General features: G+C 39.9%; 1 protein-coding gene, 1 long non-coding RNA gene and 1 pseudogene across 5 annotated transcripts; all 3 read left to right on the top strand.

Moving 5' to 3' along the window:
• The first annotated feature begins 4049 nt into the window (after nucleotides 1-4049).
• LOC112178897 lies at nucleotides 4050-6492 on the top strand (annotated as a pseudogene).
• A 1444-nt stretch (nucleotides 6493-7936) lies between these two features.
• LOC121050918 lies at nucleotides 7937-8863 on the top strand. The gene is made up of 2 exons (XR_005804366.1): nucleotides 7937-8395; nucleotides 8605-8863. It is a non-coding gene; the product is annotated as an uncharacterized LOC121050918 (long non-coding RNA).
• Nucleotides 8864-9613: 750 nt separating this feature from the next.
• On the top strand, nucleotides 9614-14320 carry LOC112178981 (myosin-3). 4 transcript variants are annotated; one of them, XM_024317441.2, is made up of 11 exons: nucleotides 9614-10114; nucleotides 10198-10284; nucleotides 10409-10540; nucleotides 10622-11478; nucleotides 11628-11716; nucleotides 11852-11955; nucleotides 12041-12140; nucleotides 12540-12615; nucleotides 12696-12807; nucleotides 12895-13426; nucleotides 13533-14320. In XM_024317441.2, exons 1-11 carry the CDS (start codon nucleotides 9835-9837, stop codon nucleotides 14020-14022), a joined length of 2859 nt encoding a protein of 952 aa, XP_024173209.1. In that variant the 5' UTR covers nucleotides 9614-9834; the 3' UTR covers nucleotides 14023-14320. The 4 variants fall into 4 exon arrangements, with proteins under 4 accessions (XP_024173209.1, XP_024173071.1, XP_024173279.1 ...); XM_024317511.2 differs by having other exon boundaries at nucleotides 9616-10114; nucleotides 11390-11478; nucleotides 13533-14301; XM_024317303.2 differs by having other exon boundaries at nucleotides 10409-11478.
• Nucleotides 14321-14467: the final 147 nt, after the last annotated feature.

Below are 14467 nucleotides of genomic sequence, written 5' to 3' on the forward strand. Positions count from 1 at the left end.
GGAACACTTTTCCAGAAACAGCTTTGGTCAGGATATCTGCAAGTTGATCTTCAGTACGCACATGTGGCATGTTAATGGTTTCTGACTCCAACTTCTCCTTGATGAAATGTCGATCCACTTCAACATGTTTTGTTCTATCATGTTGAACTGGATTGTGTGCTATATCAATGGCTGCTTTATTGTCACAATACAAATTCATAGCATACTTGGGTTTGAATCCCAAGTCTTTCATCAAATGACGAAGCCATAGCATTTCACATACTCCATGAGCCATTCCTCTGTACTCAGCTTCTGCACTGGATCTAGCAACCACTTTTTGCTTCTTGCTTCTCCACGTGACCAAGTTACCTCCCACAAAAGTAAAGTAACCTGAAGTAGACCTTCTATCAGTGATAGAACCAGCCCAATCTGCATCTGTGTATCCAGCTATGTCTGTGTGGTTATTCTTGGAAAACATGATCCCTTTACCGGGATTTGTCTTCAAATACCTCAGAATTCTATGTACTGCTTCCATGTGATCTTCACTTGGTGCATGCATGAATTGGCTTACAACACTTACAGCATATGCAATATCAGGTCGGGTGTGTGAGAGATAAATGAGCTTGCCTACTAACCTTTGATATCTCTCTTTGTTAGTAGGCACTTGGTCTGGATATTCTGCTAATTTGTGATTTTGCTCCATCGGTGTATCTGCTGGTCTACATGCTAGTAAACCGGTCTCTATTAGTAAGTCAACCACATACTTCCTTTGAGATAGGGCAATGCCTTCTTTTGATCTAGCCACCTCAATTCCCAAGAAGTATTTCAGTCCTCCAAGATCTTTCATCTCAAAAACAGATGATAGATGTGCTTCTAGTTTCTTGACTTCTTCCGGGTCATTACCTGTCACAATCATATCATCAACATAAATGATAAGTGCAGTAAGTTTATCTTTTCTGTGCTTCAGAAACAGTGTATGGTCAGAGTTGCTTTGTTTGTAACCAAACTGTTTCATAGATTGGCTGAATCTTCCAAACCATGCTCTGGGGGACTGTTTTAGTCCATAAAGGGATTTTTTCAACTTGCACACCATTCCTGCTTGTGAAGGTAGAGAATAGCCAGGAGGTAGATCCATGTAGACTTCTTCCTTCAAGTCTCCATGTAGGAAGGCATTCTTTACATCAAACTGCTTCAGAGGCCAGTCTAGGTTAGCCGCTAATGACAGTAGTACTCGAACGGTATTCATCTTGGCCACTGGTGCAAAAGTTTCTTGATAGTCAATACCATATGTCTGAGTATACCCTTTTGCAACCAACCTGGCTTTGTATCTATCCAGTGTACCATCAGCTGCGTACTTCAATGTATAGATCCATCTGCATCCTACAGCTCTCTTTCCTGCGGGTTTTGGCACTAGTTCCCATGTGTCATTCTTTTGCAATGCTTCCATTTCATCTTCCATAGCTTTAGTCCACTTAGGATTTGCTAGAGCATCCTGCACTTTATTTGGAATGATAATAGCAGATAAATGAAATACAAAGGACGCATATGACTTGGATAACCTATGGGATGACATGTAATTGCTTATGGGATATTTGGCCTTGGCTTTAGGATCTGGTTCATATTGAACCTTTGGTTGACCTCTATTTTTCCGAAATGGCAATTTATGAACCCCTATGATGTCACTTGATTCTATTTCAGTATTAGGCATAGAATTTACATTATCATGGCATTCAAACACATGGTTATTAATTACCTCTGGATCATCCTCAGGGAGCATTGGTGTTGATGGGGTAGTAGAAGGGGAAGAAATATCTCTCACTGCTGATTCTGGAGTTGGTAGCTGATTTCCATGTTCAACTGCCATTTCTGATGTCGGTAACTGGTTGCTCCTTTCAGTATTTCCATGCTCAATTCTTATTTCTCCAGTATTTCCATGCTCTTGGATGTCCATGGGTTCCAAGGGTGGACACAAGCAATCCCCCGAAGACTGCTCTTCCTCAATATCATTCTCCCCCTGAAGAGTAGCCTTCGGGGAAAAATGTAGATCATGTTCATGGAATGTAACATCCATGGAAACATAGGTACGTTTAGTGGTTGGACTATAACACCGATATCCCTTTTGAGTGGAAGCATAGCCAATAAAGATACACTTTTCAGCACAAGCATCCAACTTAGTCCTCTGGTTTCGATGGATATGTACATAAGCTACACAACCAAAAATCTTTGGATCAAGGGCATGGGTAGGTGGTAAAGGTAAATGACTGGCAAGAGCTTGAATTGGTGTTTGTGGTGGTGGACTGGTTTCCTTAGATGTAGACTGAAGGGCTTGAGTAGGAAGTCTATTTATGAGGTAAACAGTAGTTAGGATGGCATCCCCCCAAAAAGATTCTGGCATATGAGCTCCGATCAACATGGAGCGAGCAACTTCAAGAATGTGGCGGTTCTTTCTTTCCGCCACACCATTTTGTTGAGGAGTTTGAGGACATGTGGTCTGATGAATGATGCCATGGGTAGCTAGATACTGGTGAAAGAGATGGTTCACATATTCTCCACCATTATCTGAACGAAGGACTTTAATAGGTGTTTGGAACTGAGTTCGGATCATGGCATGAAAAGTCTGAAAAACTGGGAAAACATCACTTTTATTTTTCAGCAAGTAGATCCAACTCATCCGGGTGCAATCATCGACAAATAAAACAAACCATTTCATTCCAGAGGGGGTTGGTGGACAAGGTCCCCAGACATCAGAGTGAACAAGATCAAAAGGGGCAATACTTTTAGTTGAGCTCAATGGATAGCTGACACGGTGACTCTTGCCTAAAATGCAAGTGTCGCATTTAAAGGCGGATGGTTTATTATGTTGAAACAATAAAGGGAAGAGAGTTTGAAGATAACCGAATGATGGATGTCCTAATCTCTTATGCCATAACCATATCTGTTCTTCATTTGTGGAAGTTCCTTTTTGAATCTGATGCACTTCACTTACACGATGATTGCCAGCAGTGGTCATCTCCATGTAGTATAACCCCCCTTCTCAATACCCCGCCCAATGATTTCCCCTGTTAGGATGTCCTGAAATATACAACACCACGGGTAAAGAATTACACAACAATAAAATTGTTTTGTTATCTGTTTGACAGACAAGAGATTATGAGATAGGGAAGGAACATGTAACACTGTATCAAGGGTAATGGAGTCTGTAAGAGTGACAGACCCAGCACCTGTAATTGGATAGGAATCGCCATTGGCATTAGTTACGCCAGACCGGTGAACTGAAGTTAAATGGTGAATATTGCTAGAGTTATTAGTCATATGGTCCGTTGCACCTGAATCTATTATCCACATATCCTTCCAATTAAAGTCAGAGTTACTCGATAGCAGAGAGTAAGGTTTACCTGAAGTGGTCATGAAGGTAAAAGTGGAGTTACCAGAGTGATTCATGGGAACTGAAAAAGGTGATTTCCTGGGTGATGTAGATGAAGAGGGCTGGAAGTTACGAACATGCGGCGGTCTGTATCGAGCAGCCATGGTTCAGTACTGACTAAGTAAAGAGAAGAGAAATCGGATCCTTGGGTGTTGCCTATCGTGCAACCTTTCAGTAACTCCTTTTAATGTGGCCAGGTAGTAGAGGAACGATTTTGGCGGAGCTCAGCTCACTTGTTTAGCAGGGGACGAGACCCTTTGCTAGCACTTCTCGTATCCAATCAGCCTAGACACCACATTAATTGGATGAGCCTATGTGGTTGAACGAGTAAGCTCGACGTTACAAGGATAAAATTTCTAATCTAATTTACCTTTTACTTTTTTTTCTTTCAAGGCGAAGAGGAAGACAAGAGAGGTAGGTAGATATTCCTCTGCAGTACTCTTCGTTTTTTTTTTTTTTTTTTTTTTTTTTTTGTTTGAATGTGGGGAAAAGTTTAATATAAGAAAATTGAAAAAGGGGGCAAAGATTTGGTGGGTGGTATACGGCAAAAGTGGCCCCTTTTTTTTTTTTTTTTCCCTTTCTTTTCTCTCTTCCTTCACGTGTTGTTCCTTTCTTTTCTTCTTTTGCTTTTCAGATTGTTGTTCCCCCCTGTTCTGCTTTTCCTTTCTTCACTCTTCCTTCACGTGTTGATACCCAAAAAAGGTTGTTCCCCCCTTTTTTTCTTTCTTTTTGTTCTTCTTCTCTTCCTTTCTTCTCTCTTCTCTTCCCTTTTCTGGCCCTTGTCTCTCTCTCCTTTCTCTTCTTTCTTCTGTTCTCTCTTTTTTTAACCGGTGCTGGATTCAAAAAACTGCTGAGTTGCAGCGATTCACAGAAAATGGAGATGGAGTATTTACCGTTAGCTCAGCAAGAGGAGCTCGCCGATAAAGCTTAGTAGGAGTTCGGAATTTGCTGTGAGGGAAGTGCGCATCAGGCGAAACGGCGTCGTTACGAGGGCGTTTACGGTCGAGAAGAGCCTTGGCGGCTCTGTAATTCCGAGAAATTCGGTTTCTTTGTTCCTCAGTTTTTTTTTCTCTTTTTTTTTTTTCGTCCTCTTTCCTCTGTCCTTGTTTCTCTGCCTGTTCTTCTTTTCTGGTTTTCTGGGTTGCAGGTGGTGAGCTAACGAAAGATGAGGTCGGCGGCTTGGGTTGGTGATGCAGGGTCACGGGACTGCTGATGCAGGCGGCTGCAGGGGGGGCGTTGGCTTTGCAGGGCTGCGCTGGAGACCCGTGTGCTGGGCTAGGTACTGTGGTTAGCTGATGCAGGTATGGTTTAGAATTTCTGGTGCTGGATATAGTGAAGAACAGAATTGGTTCTTGGTATTTTATGGTATGAGCTTCTGCTCAATCTTTGAGCAAAAAGCTTGGTTATGGGTAATGGGTAAGATGAAGAAACAAGGTTCTTCTCTTGATATTTCTGGCAGCGGAATATGGGTATGGGTAATCTAGATTTCTAGAGGTGGGTATGGGTAATCTAGATTTCTAGAGGTGGGTATCGGTCTCAAGAGCAAAACTGCTCTGATACCATGTCAAATCTGATAATGTATTTATGTATATTCAAGCACAATTACAACTGAGTTACAATCCTGTTCTTATAGAGCTCCTATAAGATTATAATATCAACATCATAGCTGGAAAGCCTAACACCTACATGTGTGATCCAGCTGATGTGAGGCTGGAAAGGTTAGTGGGCTACAGCTCACTTAACATGTGGAGCATCCTCCGTCGCAACCTGACCTCCGAAATCCTCCACCCTTCACGTGTTAAGTCTTATGGTGGCGCTCGCAGAAGGGTTCTGGACATCCTCATCAACCGCCTCTAATCAGAGTTGCAACCCCATTCCGAAGGCATTAAAGTAGTACACCATTTTTAGTATGCTGTATTTAGCTTGTTGGTTTTGATGTGCTTTGGAAATAAACTCGACGAAAAGCAAATCAAAGAAGTTTAGCGTGTTCAGCATCAAATGCTCTTGAGTTTGGGGCGATTTGGCTTCCTTAATATCTGGCCTTCTGTCACCAAAATCTTGTTCAAAAAGCAATGGAACAATTTCTTAATGATCCGCAAAGAACTAGAAGATGTGTTCATTCCTCTTATACAAGAACGAAGCAAGTCAAAGCAGGAGAGGCTGAGCAAGGTGGACCAAAGTGATGAATTTGTGCTGTCGTATGTTGATACATTGCAGGATCTCCAGCTCCCTGAAGAGAAGAGAAAGCTTGGGGAAGAAGAAATAGTTAGCCTTTGTTACGAGATTCTCATGGCAGGAGTTGATACTACATCCACTGCATTGCTCTGGATCATGGCCAACATAGTCAAGTATCCACATGTACAATAGAAGCTTGTCGCAGAGATCAAAGGGGTTGTGAACCATACACAAGAAGAGGTGAAAGATGAGGGCTTGCAAAAGATGCCTTATCTGAAAGCTTGATCTTAGAGGGTCTAAGGTGTCACCCACCGATCCACTTTCTGTTGCCACACTCGGTCACACATGACATTGTTTTCGCTGGTCATGTGGTGCCCAAGAATGCTATCGTCAATTTCACAGTGGCTGATATGGGGTGGGATCCAAAAGTGTGGGAAGATCCTATGGCTTTCAAGCCAGAGAGATTCTTGAGTGGTGGTGCAGGAGAAGGGTTTGATATAACGGGAAGTAGAGAGATCAAGATGATGCCTTTTGGGGCGGGAAGGAGAATTTGTCCTGCTTCTGGTTTAGCTATGCTTCATCTTGAGTATTTTGTCGCCAATCTGGTTTGGAGATTTGAATGGAAAGCTGTGGATGGAGACGATGGAGTTCACTATCCTTATGAAGAATCCATTGCAGGTCAATATATCAAACAGAGTGAACAAGTGAACAATCTGATTATGTAGTTAAGATTACGTACATAAAGAGTTGAGATATAGTTGAGTGTATTTAATTCTACAGCTTTGTATAAATCATGTCTTTTACTGATCCATTGTTGTTGATTCCTTTGTAACCAAAATACTTTGTTTGACGTTGAAGGAGATTTACCTGTCACCAATATATTTTGTTCATAATATAATCTTTTGTTTGGCGAAGAGCTAATGTGTAATTTTCCATTGTTCTCAAGTCGCTGTGGCAACGATGGAAGGTTGAAGTTAGGTCCTCTGAAAACTATCCTTCAATGTTGAAAGTTGGATACCAATGTTGTCAATTTCTCAATGCATATAAACTGACCGGTGATTGCAGCTCCCACTTTACTGCAGTTATGAGTTGAAACTTGATGGTATTGGCTAATTTTCCTCAATGAAAGTATGAAACTATGGCGGTGTTTGTTTTCCTTTATATAAGGATTAGATAGGAAAACAAAAGTCAAATCTGACCACTAGTCATGTTTGGAGGCCCAGATATGGTTGGGCCGGAAATCTTGTGTCCTATCAGAGATGAATAACAAATCCATTTAGAATGGTATGATAAAACAAATCCAGCTTTTGATTTCTCTCTCTTGACTCATCCCGATCAGGCAAAACGCTCGAGACCTTCATCTTGCTAACCTGCTCCGTCCCAATTTTCCGGCCATTTGCGGCCATTTTCGACTGCTTCCGACCATCTCCAACCTTCTCCGATCTCATTATGTTGTCATTTAGGTAAATTTCTCTTCGATTTTAACTCTTGTTTGTGGGTCTCAATTTGTAGCTGCTATTTTCTCTAGGAGATTGAACTTCAGTCATATGTAATGGATCGTTCTCTCTAATTTGATGGGTTTTCTTCTCCTTTTATCTAGGATTGTAAGTTTAATTCATGGGGATTATGAATTTTTGATTAATTGAGATTTGGTTTATCTGGGATTGTAATTTTAATTCATGGGTATTATGAATTTTTGATTAATTGAGATTTGGTTTGTATATATATGATTAATTCATTGAGAATGGATGTCATGAAGTAGTTTGTATGTATTTGTATTCATGAAGTAGTTTTCGATTTTGATTGTTACTATTTTTCTCCTCTTCTTGTTGCAACAATCAGACTCATGAATGTGTTTTGCATAAGACGGGAATTGATAACAATGTGTTGATTATTTAAAAGTGTCTTATACATGGCCTAACTGCAACAGGGGGTGGAAGCTTTTGAAAATAATGTGTTATTATGTCTTGCATTGCCATGGTTTCTAAAAGTGTTGATTATCTAAAAGTGTCTCATACATTTTCTCCTCTTCTTTGGTTTGGAGTTCCCTCTAGTCTGGTGCTTTCCGGTGTGTGATAAGTTTTTGATATGAAATGCTTCTTTATATGTGTGCAGAGTTATCATGGCTTCTAGTGGTGTCTCTCTCTCTCTCTCTCTCTCTCTCTCTATATATATATATATATATATATATATATATATAGAGTTGCGACAACTCCCTAAACTCATAAAAATAGTTACTATATGTGTTTTGCTGCTGCAGTTTTTATGAAAGTTTCATAGTCATTTCTAGATTTTTTTTGTCACATACTTATTTTCTTTTCTTCTTGGCATGTTTTTAATGACTAGATGATGATAGAAGAATCAAACCAAATTTATGAGCAGATCAGGGTGCATAAATGAATTGAATTGGTGTTGTCAAGCTAATTAGTGCTATGGTAAATTGTTTAGTGCTATGCTGATTTCTAATTGTTTGAATTACAAAACATGGATTTAATTGCATCTTGGATCTTGATTGGCAAATTTTATGCTTGCATTTTGGAATCCAATTGACTGATTGATGTTGGTGCTGTTAGAATTTTACCTTAGGTAATTTCTCAGCAATACTTGAAGTAATTCTGTTTAATTAAGGGTTTGAAGGCTGCAACACTCGTTTTCAAAATTCTGATATTGTTAGTTGGATTTTTATTTTTTCCTTTAGTTAGTGGCTGAAGCTTTTCTTGTCATGGAACACCGGAAAGAATAAGTACATGTACATGCCCAAAGTGTAAATTGAAATCACTTTTGAGATTCCATCAAGTGACAGAAATGCTACATGAGGTTTGGTGTATTCTGATATATACTTTAATTCTGTCGAATTTATTTTTAGAAAAGTCATTAAGAAACTTTAGCAACCGTAGTTTGCATGTAAAACCAACTAGACAATAATTACGCTCTTTTGAAATGATAAAAATTGGAGCTTGGGATATACCTCTATCTGAGTGAGGGATTGGTGTTGTCATTCAAATTGATTCTGGTGTCTTTTGCAGGGAATTTTATGCATAGGCTTTTCAATTGTGCAGTGGAAGCTGAAGCAGCTATTCAGATAGTAACTTGGCATATTTCATGCTGTGGCTTGGCATGTTGTTTATTCTAATTGGTCTTGTAACTTGATATTTTCATATAGTAATTGTACTTGCTAGTAAAAGGTATATGAATTTTTTTTTTTTAGGAAATTGATTTATTAAATCATATGTCCAGAATTATTGTTGTAAATTTCATATTTTAGCTCGAGTGTTTTTATTTTTATTATTATATCAAATGTTTATGAGTGCTTGATAAGAGAATAAAAAAATGATAATAAAAAGAAAAATATTCAAATGGTTGTTTTTGGCTTATCCAATCAGCCATAAATATATACCTACCAAACGTGGTATTGAATAGGTGCAGGACTTCTCCAATCTAATCTAATCAAGTCTGATCAAGATTGGATTTCTAATCCAATCCCTGGTACCAAACACAGCCTATGTGCGGAGGTAGTATAGTTAAGTAGCTATGACTGCCAACAACAAACCGCCATTAAGTGATTGGATGATATGTTTTGTTTCGGTAACGCATTCCGCAACTGACATATAACAGCGGTTATTCTTGTCCATCCAACATAACCAAAAAGATAACCAAAAAGAGAAGAGAAAAGGCGAATGGTATTACATGTGGTATTCCTATTTCCAAATCATCAGTTTACCCTAATTATATTAACCTTCATAAATCTTTACTATAATGAGTATCATCTATTACATTGTACATAACATTAGCAGAAATTCGGTTCTACAGTTTAGTGTCTCAATTGAGTCACATTATACTGAATTACTACAATATAATCAATTGAGTCACATTATACTGTAATAGATTATACTTAAACCAGAAATTCGGTTCTATAATTTGATGTCTCAATTGAGTCAATTCATATAAAAATAAATACCGTAAATTTCCAAACAGAGAGGTATCCAAAATTTAATCAAAGCCTTCCTCGTCATTTCCATCGATACCCAGGACAAAGAAATAAAATATATTTGGGATAAGAAAATCCAAGAGACAGAGACTCAGCTCAGTTCCTCTTTCAATAAAACAAACCAAGAAACCCTACAAATCCCAATCCAATTGGATCAATTCTCCCCACTTCAATCTTCCTTTTTAGATATCGAAGCCCAAAATTTCACTTCCCCAATCGAATCTTCTCCCCTCTCCGCGTTTCAATTAGCTCAGTCCAGTGAGCTGCCATGGCCAATGTGACTGCAGCATGGTCTCCGAGCTCGCTACAGCTTCGCTGGGCTCTCAATTGCAGTAAACCGTCGCCAATTCTGGTGAGGATGCGCCGGGTTCGAGTGCTCTGTGTTGCTCCGGACACGGGGAGGAGTGCTGGGAATAATGGACTGCAGCGCGGCGGCCGCAATGGGAGTTCGTGGGTCGAGTCCAAGCCGGGCACTGCCGATGGCTTGTCCGGGTGGTCCGGTTCCGATGATGAAGACCACTCGCAGAAGAAGAAGAAATGGTCCGGAGGTAATATTAGTTTGAATGTTTTCCTCATTTTTTTGATAACTGAAAAGGAGTTGATAGGTAACACTGCTGTAGTTTGCTCTCAGGGCTTGTGGGAGCTGGAGTAGCGGGAGTGATTCTTGTTGCAGGGGTTACCTTCGCGGCATTGTCTTCTGGAAAAAAAGCGAATACAAGTGAGTAACTCTCTTTTTCCTTTCATTGTCGGATTGAAATTTGAGTTTGTTGCATATTGCCATTATGTGTTTTCGCGAACGAGTGTATGGATATGATATAAGGGATACATGTGTCTGTGAACAGTACCTAAACCGCAGATGGAGCCGTTAACGACAGAGCAGGAGGTGCTATTGGTGAATGATGATGTCGGTGCAGAGGGTGCGGATGAGCAAAGCAACACGAAGCAAGATGGTGGTAGTCCGGAAGAAAAGGCAGGTACTAACAAGGATTATTCTTCATCTCGAGAAATTGATGTGTCTCCCGGTTTATATACAGTTGGTAATGATTATAATCTAGGGGAGTTGTCAGTCGAAGAGTTTGAGTCTGCATCCGGTGGTGGTTCTGAGGCCATCAACAGCGCTTCCATTCAAGAAGATTTGCAAGAAGATTTGCAACGTGAATCAACTTCTGATGACAAGTCAGTCGAGCCTGAAACGTTAACAAGGCAGTTTGATCTGCCTGAATCTGATCATGGCAATGATTCTTTTGTTGCCTCTGGGCTTGAGGATTCTGATAGTAGCCTCGCTGTAGGTACAGGAGATTTGACTTCTGAACTTAAAGAGAACCCGGTTAGTGTCGAACCAATCAAGTTGCCAGTCTCTGACACTATGGATTCAAACCTTAGCATTGAACCCCAGGATGAAATTCCTGGGGCAAGTGAAAATCAAACTGCCACTTCTGAGTCTTCCACTGTTATTGCACATGAACACAATGAATCTGTAGCTGTGGATGTTTCAGTTTCTTCGGAATCAAACATTCTTTTAGAACCTCAAGTATTGTCTAAAGATAACCTAGGAGTTGTAGCCTCGTCTTCAACCAAAGAAAACCTTGACCCAAGTGAAACAGTACAGGTATTGGCTGAGGGAAATAGTTCCTCCCTGGAAGTGCATACCATAACTGAAAGTGGGTCATCTGCAACGTCTGTGTCAGAACAGGCCTATCAAAATGCAAATGAACAATACACATATTATTCTAATGATACAAATACAAGCAAATCACAATTACCAACTCCTCGGAATTCCTTCTCTTCTGCTGGTATACCTGCTCCAACTGTGGTTTCTGCAGCTGTACAGGTGCTTCCTGGAAAGGTTTTGGTACCTGCAGTTGTTGATCAGGTTCAGGGGCAGGCATTAGCAGCTCTACAAGTGTTGAAGGTACTTGCCTTATATTGTATTTCTCATTTAAATTTAATCACAATGTCTCATTTGATTCCCATTATTCAAAGATTTTTGAATTGGAAATTCAAATCAACTTACAAGAAGCCTTTTATTATCTCTAATTTATATGTGGCAACTGTTTTCAGGTCGTAGAGGCTGATGTTCAACCTGGTGATTTGTGTACACGTCGTGAATATGCTCGATGGTTGGTATCTGCAAGTAGCGCTCTCTCGAGGTATAAAAACTTCCTTTCATTCTGACAGATAAGATATAAATCATTATAATTCTCCACAACTACTATCTGTTGAGCAATTTTTTAGACATTATATGTCTACTCATATTGACAGTTATAATTTTTTGCTACTTGTAGGAACTCAGTATCTAAAGTATATCCTGCAATGTATATTGAGAATATTACTGAGCTTGCATTTGATGACGTTACACCTGAAGACCCTGATTTCCCTTCCATCCAAGGTTTGGCATTTAAGATGTTTGGATTATACAGAAAGTCAGTGTGCTAGCTGTTGTTTTCTCATTGAAATATATTTGCATCCATCAGGTTTGGCTGAATCTGGACTTATCTCAAGTAAGCTCTCAAGACGTGATATGGATTCTTCGTTGGATGAGGACGAGGGTCCATTGTACTTCTCTCCTGAAAGGTGATGTAATAAATTCCTTGAAATAGTGTCTTTTTCGATGACTGTTTTCTTGAAAATCAATTGCAGTCATGAATTTCACTCTGCCATCAATTATATCTTTCTTGTTGATTCTTTTTATCGCAATTGCACGTTATACACTGATCTAGCTACCATCTATCCTGGCATTTCATGGAAGAGAATGTTCACGTCCTTGTTTCATTTGATGTTCTCCTTCACCTGTGAATATTAGCAGTTTCTAAATGTTTAGGCTTACAGTTATCTTCTTTATAATTTGCCTGTCAACTACTGAGACATGGATGCATATTATTGATTTGCTTTTTAATTGAGAGGTGGGGATAAACTGCACTGTTTATGATTTTTCTTAATTACCTTATTTTTCTCTGAAATTCCTTACTGCAGCGCTCTATCACGTCAAGATCTTGTAAGCTGGAAGATGACCCTAGAGAAAAGACATCTTCCAGAAGCTGACAGGAAGGTTGGTGATGGGAACTCTTGTGCTTGTAGTTGTGAATTATGAACTCTCTACTTGGTTCTTACAATTGTGCACTTGGACAGGTCCTCCACCAAATCTCAGGATTCATTGATACTGATAAGATACACCCAGATGCATGTCCTGCACTTGTTGCTGACCTATCTGGAGAACAGGGTATTATTGCTCTTGCATTTGGTGAGTAATAACTAACTAACTACACCTTCTACCTTTTTCACACAATTTTATGAGTTTAATAGTCAACATTTCCTTTTCTTTTTCAAGGTTACACTAGACTGTTTCAGCCAAATAAGCCGGTAACAAAAGCCCAGGCTGCTATTGCTCTTGCAACTGGTGAGTATGCCGATGTAGTTAGCGAGGAGCTTGCACGCATTGAAGCAGAAGCTATGGCAGAAAAGGCTGTTGATGCACATAATGCTTTAGTAGCCCAAGTTGAAAAGGATGTGAATGCAAGTTTTGAGAAGGATCTTTCCCTTGAGAGGGAAAAAATTGATGCTGTGGAGAGAATGGCTGAAGAAGCAAAGCGGGAATTGGAAAGGTTGAGGGCTGAGAGAGAGGCAGATAATATTGCCCTGATGAAGGAACGTGCAGCTGTTGAATCAGAAATGGAAGTTCTAGCAAGGTTGAGGCATGAGGTGGAGGAGCAATTAGAGAACCTAATGAGTAACAAAGTAGAGATATCATTTGAAAAGGAAAGAGTTAGCAAACTTAGAAAAGATGCAGAAAATGAAAGCCAGGAGATTGCTCGTTTGCAGTATGATCTAGAGGTTGAACGGAAAGCCTTGTCCATGGCCAGGTAATTACTTTTGAACTTACCTAAAGCTCATGGTTTAGCTTCAAATTGAGTCTGTTAGTGTCTAGCAACTTGTTTTTACAGGACTTTTAACCTATGCTCTGTCCAGGGCTTGGGCTGAAGATGAGGCAAAAAGAGCAAGAGAACAAGCTAAATCCCTGGAGGAGGCTAGAGATCGCTGGGAGAGGCATGGCATCAAAGTAGTTGTTGACAATGACCTCCGTGAAGAGGCATTGGGTGAAGCTACTTGGGTTGATGCTGGCAAGTTGTCAGTTGAAGGAACTGTTAGCAGGGCTGAGAATTTGATGGACAAACTCAAGGCAATGGCAGTGGATATAAAAGGAAGAAGCAGAGATGTAATTGATAAAATCATTCAAAAGATAGCCTTGTTTGTATCAAGTTTGAGGGAATGGGTTTCCAAAGCTGGAGAAAGGGCTGGAGAACTTAAAGACACAGCCATCTCAAAGGTCAACAGATCAGCACAAGAGTTGCAGCAAAGCACCTTGGAGTACAGCTTGGTAGTCAAAGAAGGTGCTAAGCGCGTAGCGGATGATTGTAGGGAAGGAGTGGAGAAACTCACCCAAAGGTTCAAGACATGATCTCTTTCACTCCCATTTTGTATGATTGTAGGGAAGGAGTGGAGAATTCAAGACATGATCTCTTTCACTCCCATTTTGTCTAATAATTTTGCGGCCGTGAGCCCGTGAAGATGTAAAGAGTTCTTTTCCTCTTCTCCCTTTGTTGTATAAGTAGTGGCAATTATTTTGCCTGTACAATGATACCTTCGTACATGAAGCAGAAGAGCAAAAGCAATAAATATACTTGGAGAACGGCATAATTCATCTGGCAAGGAATGGCTAAATTAATTTTGATCATCATTTTTTGGGATCGTGTTTATGATTAGAGTTGCGAGATACAGTTGCTTGAACGAACAGTATATTATATCACAAACACAGCAATTCCATGTGGAAAATAGTCATTTTAAGAGAAGATGTCGTTGACATGCAAGAATGCCATGTTAGAATTTGATAAACTCTCACATTT

This window comes from Rosa chinensis, chromosome 1 (assembly GCF_002994745.2).
Source record: "Rosa chinensis cultivar Old Blush chromosome 1, RchiOBHm-V2, whole genome shotgun sequence".
NCBI lineage: Eukaryota > Viridiplantae > Streptophyta > Magnoliopsida > Rosales > Rosaceae > Rosa > Rosa chinensis.

Coding starts and splice junctions, on each gene's coding strand:
- LOC112178981 (XM_024317303.2), top strand. CDS start 9,835: ATGGCCAATGTGACTGCAGCATGGTCTCCGAGCTCGCTACAGCTTCGC. Junction 10,115..10,197: donor GAAGAAGAAATGGTCCGGAG/GTAATATTAGTT, acceptor GTTTGCTCTCAG/GGCTTGTGGGAGCTGGAGTA. Junction 11,956..12,040: donor TGATTTCCCTTCCATCCAAG/GTTTGGCATTTA, acceptor TGCATCCATCAG/GTTTGGCTGAATCTGGACTT.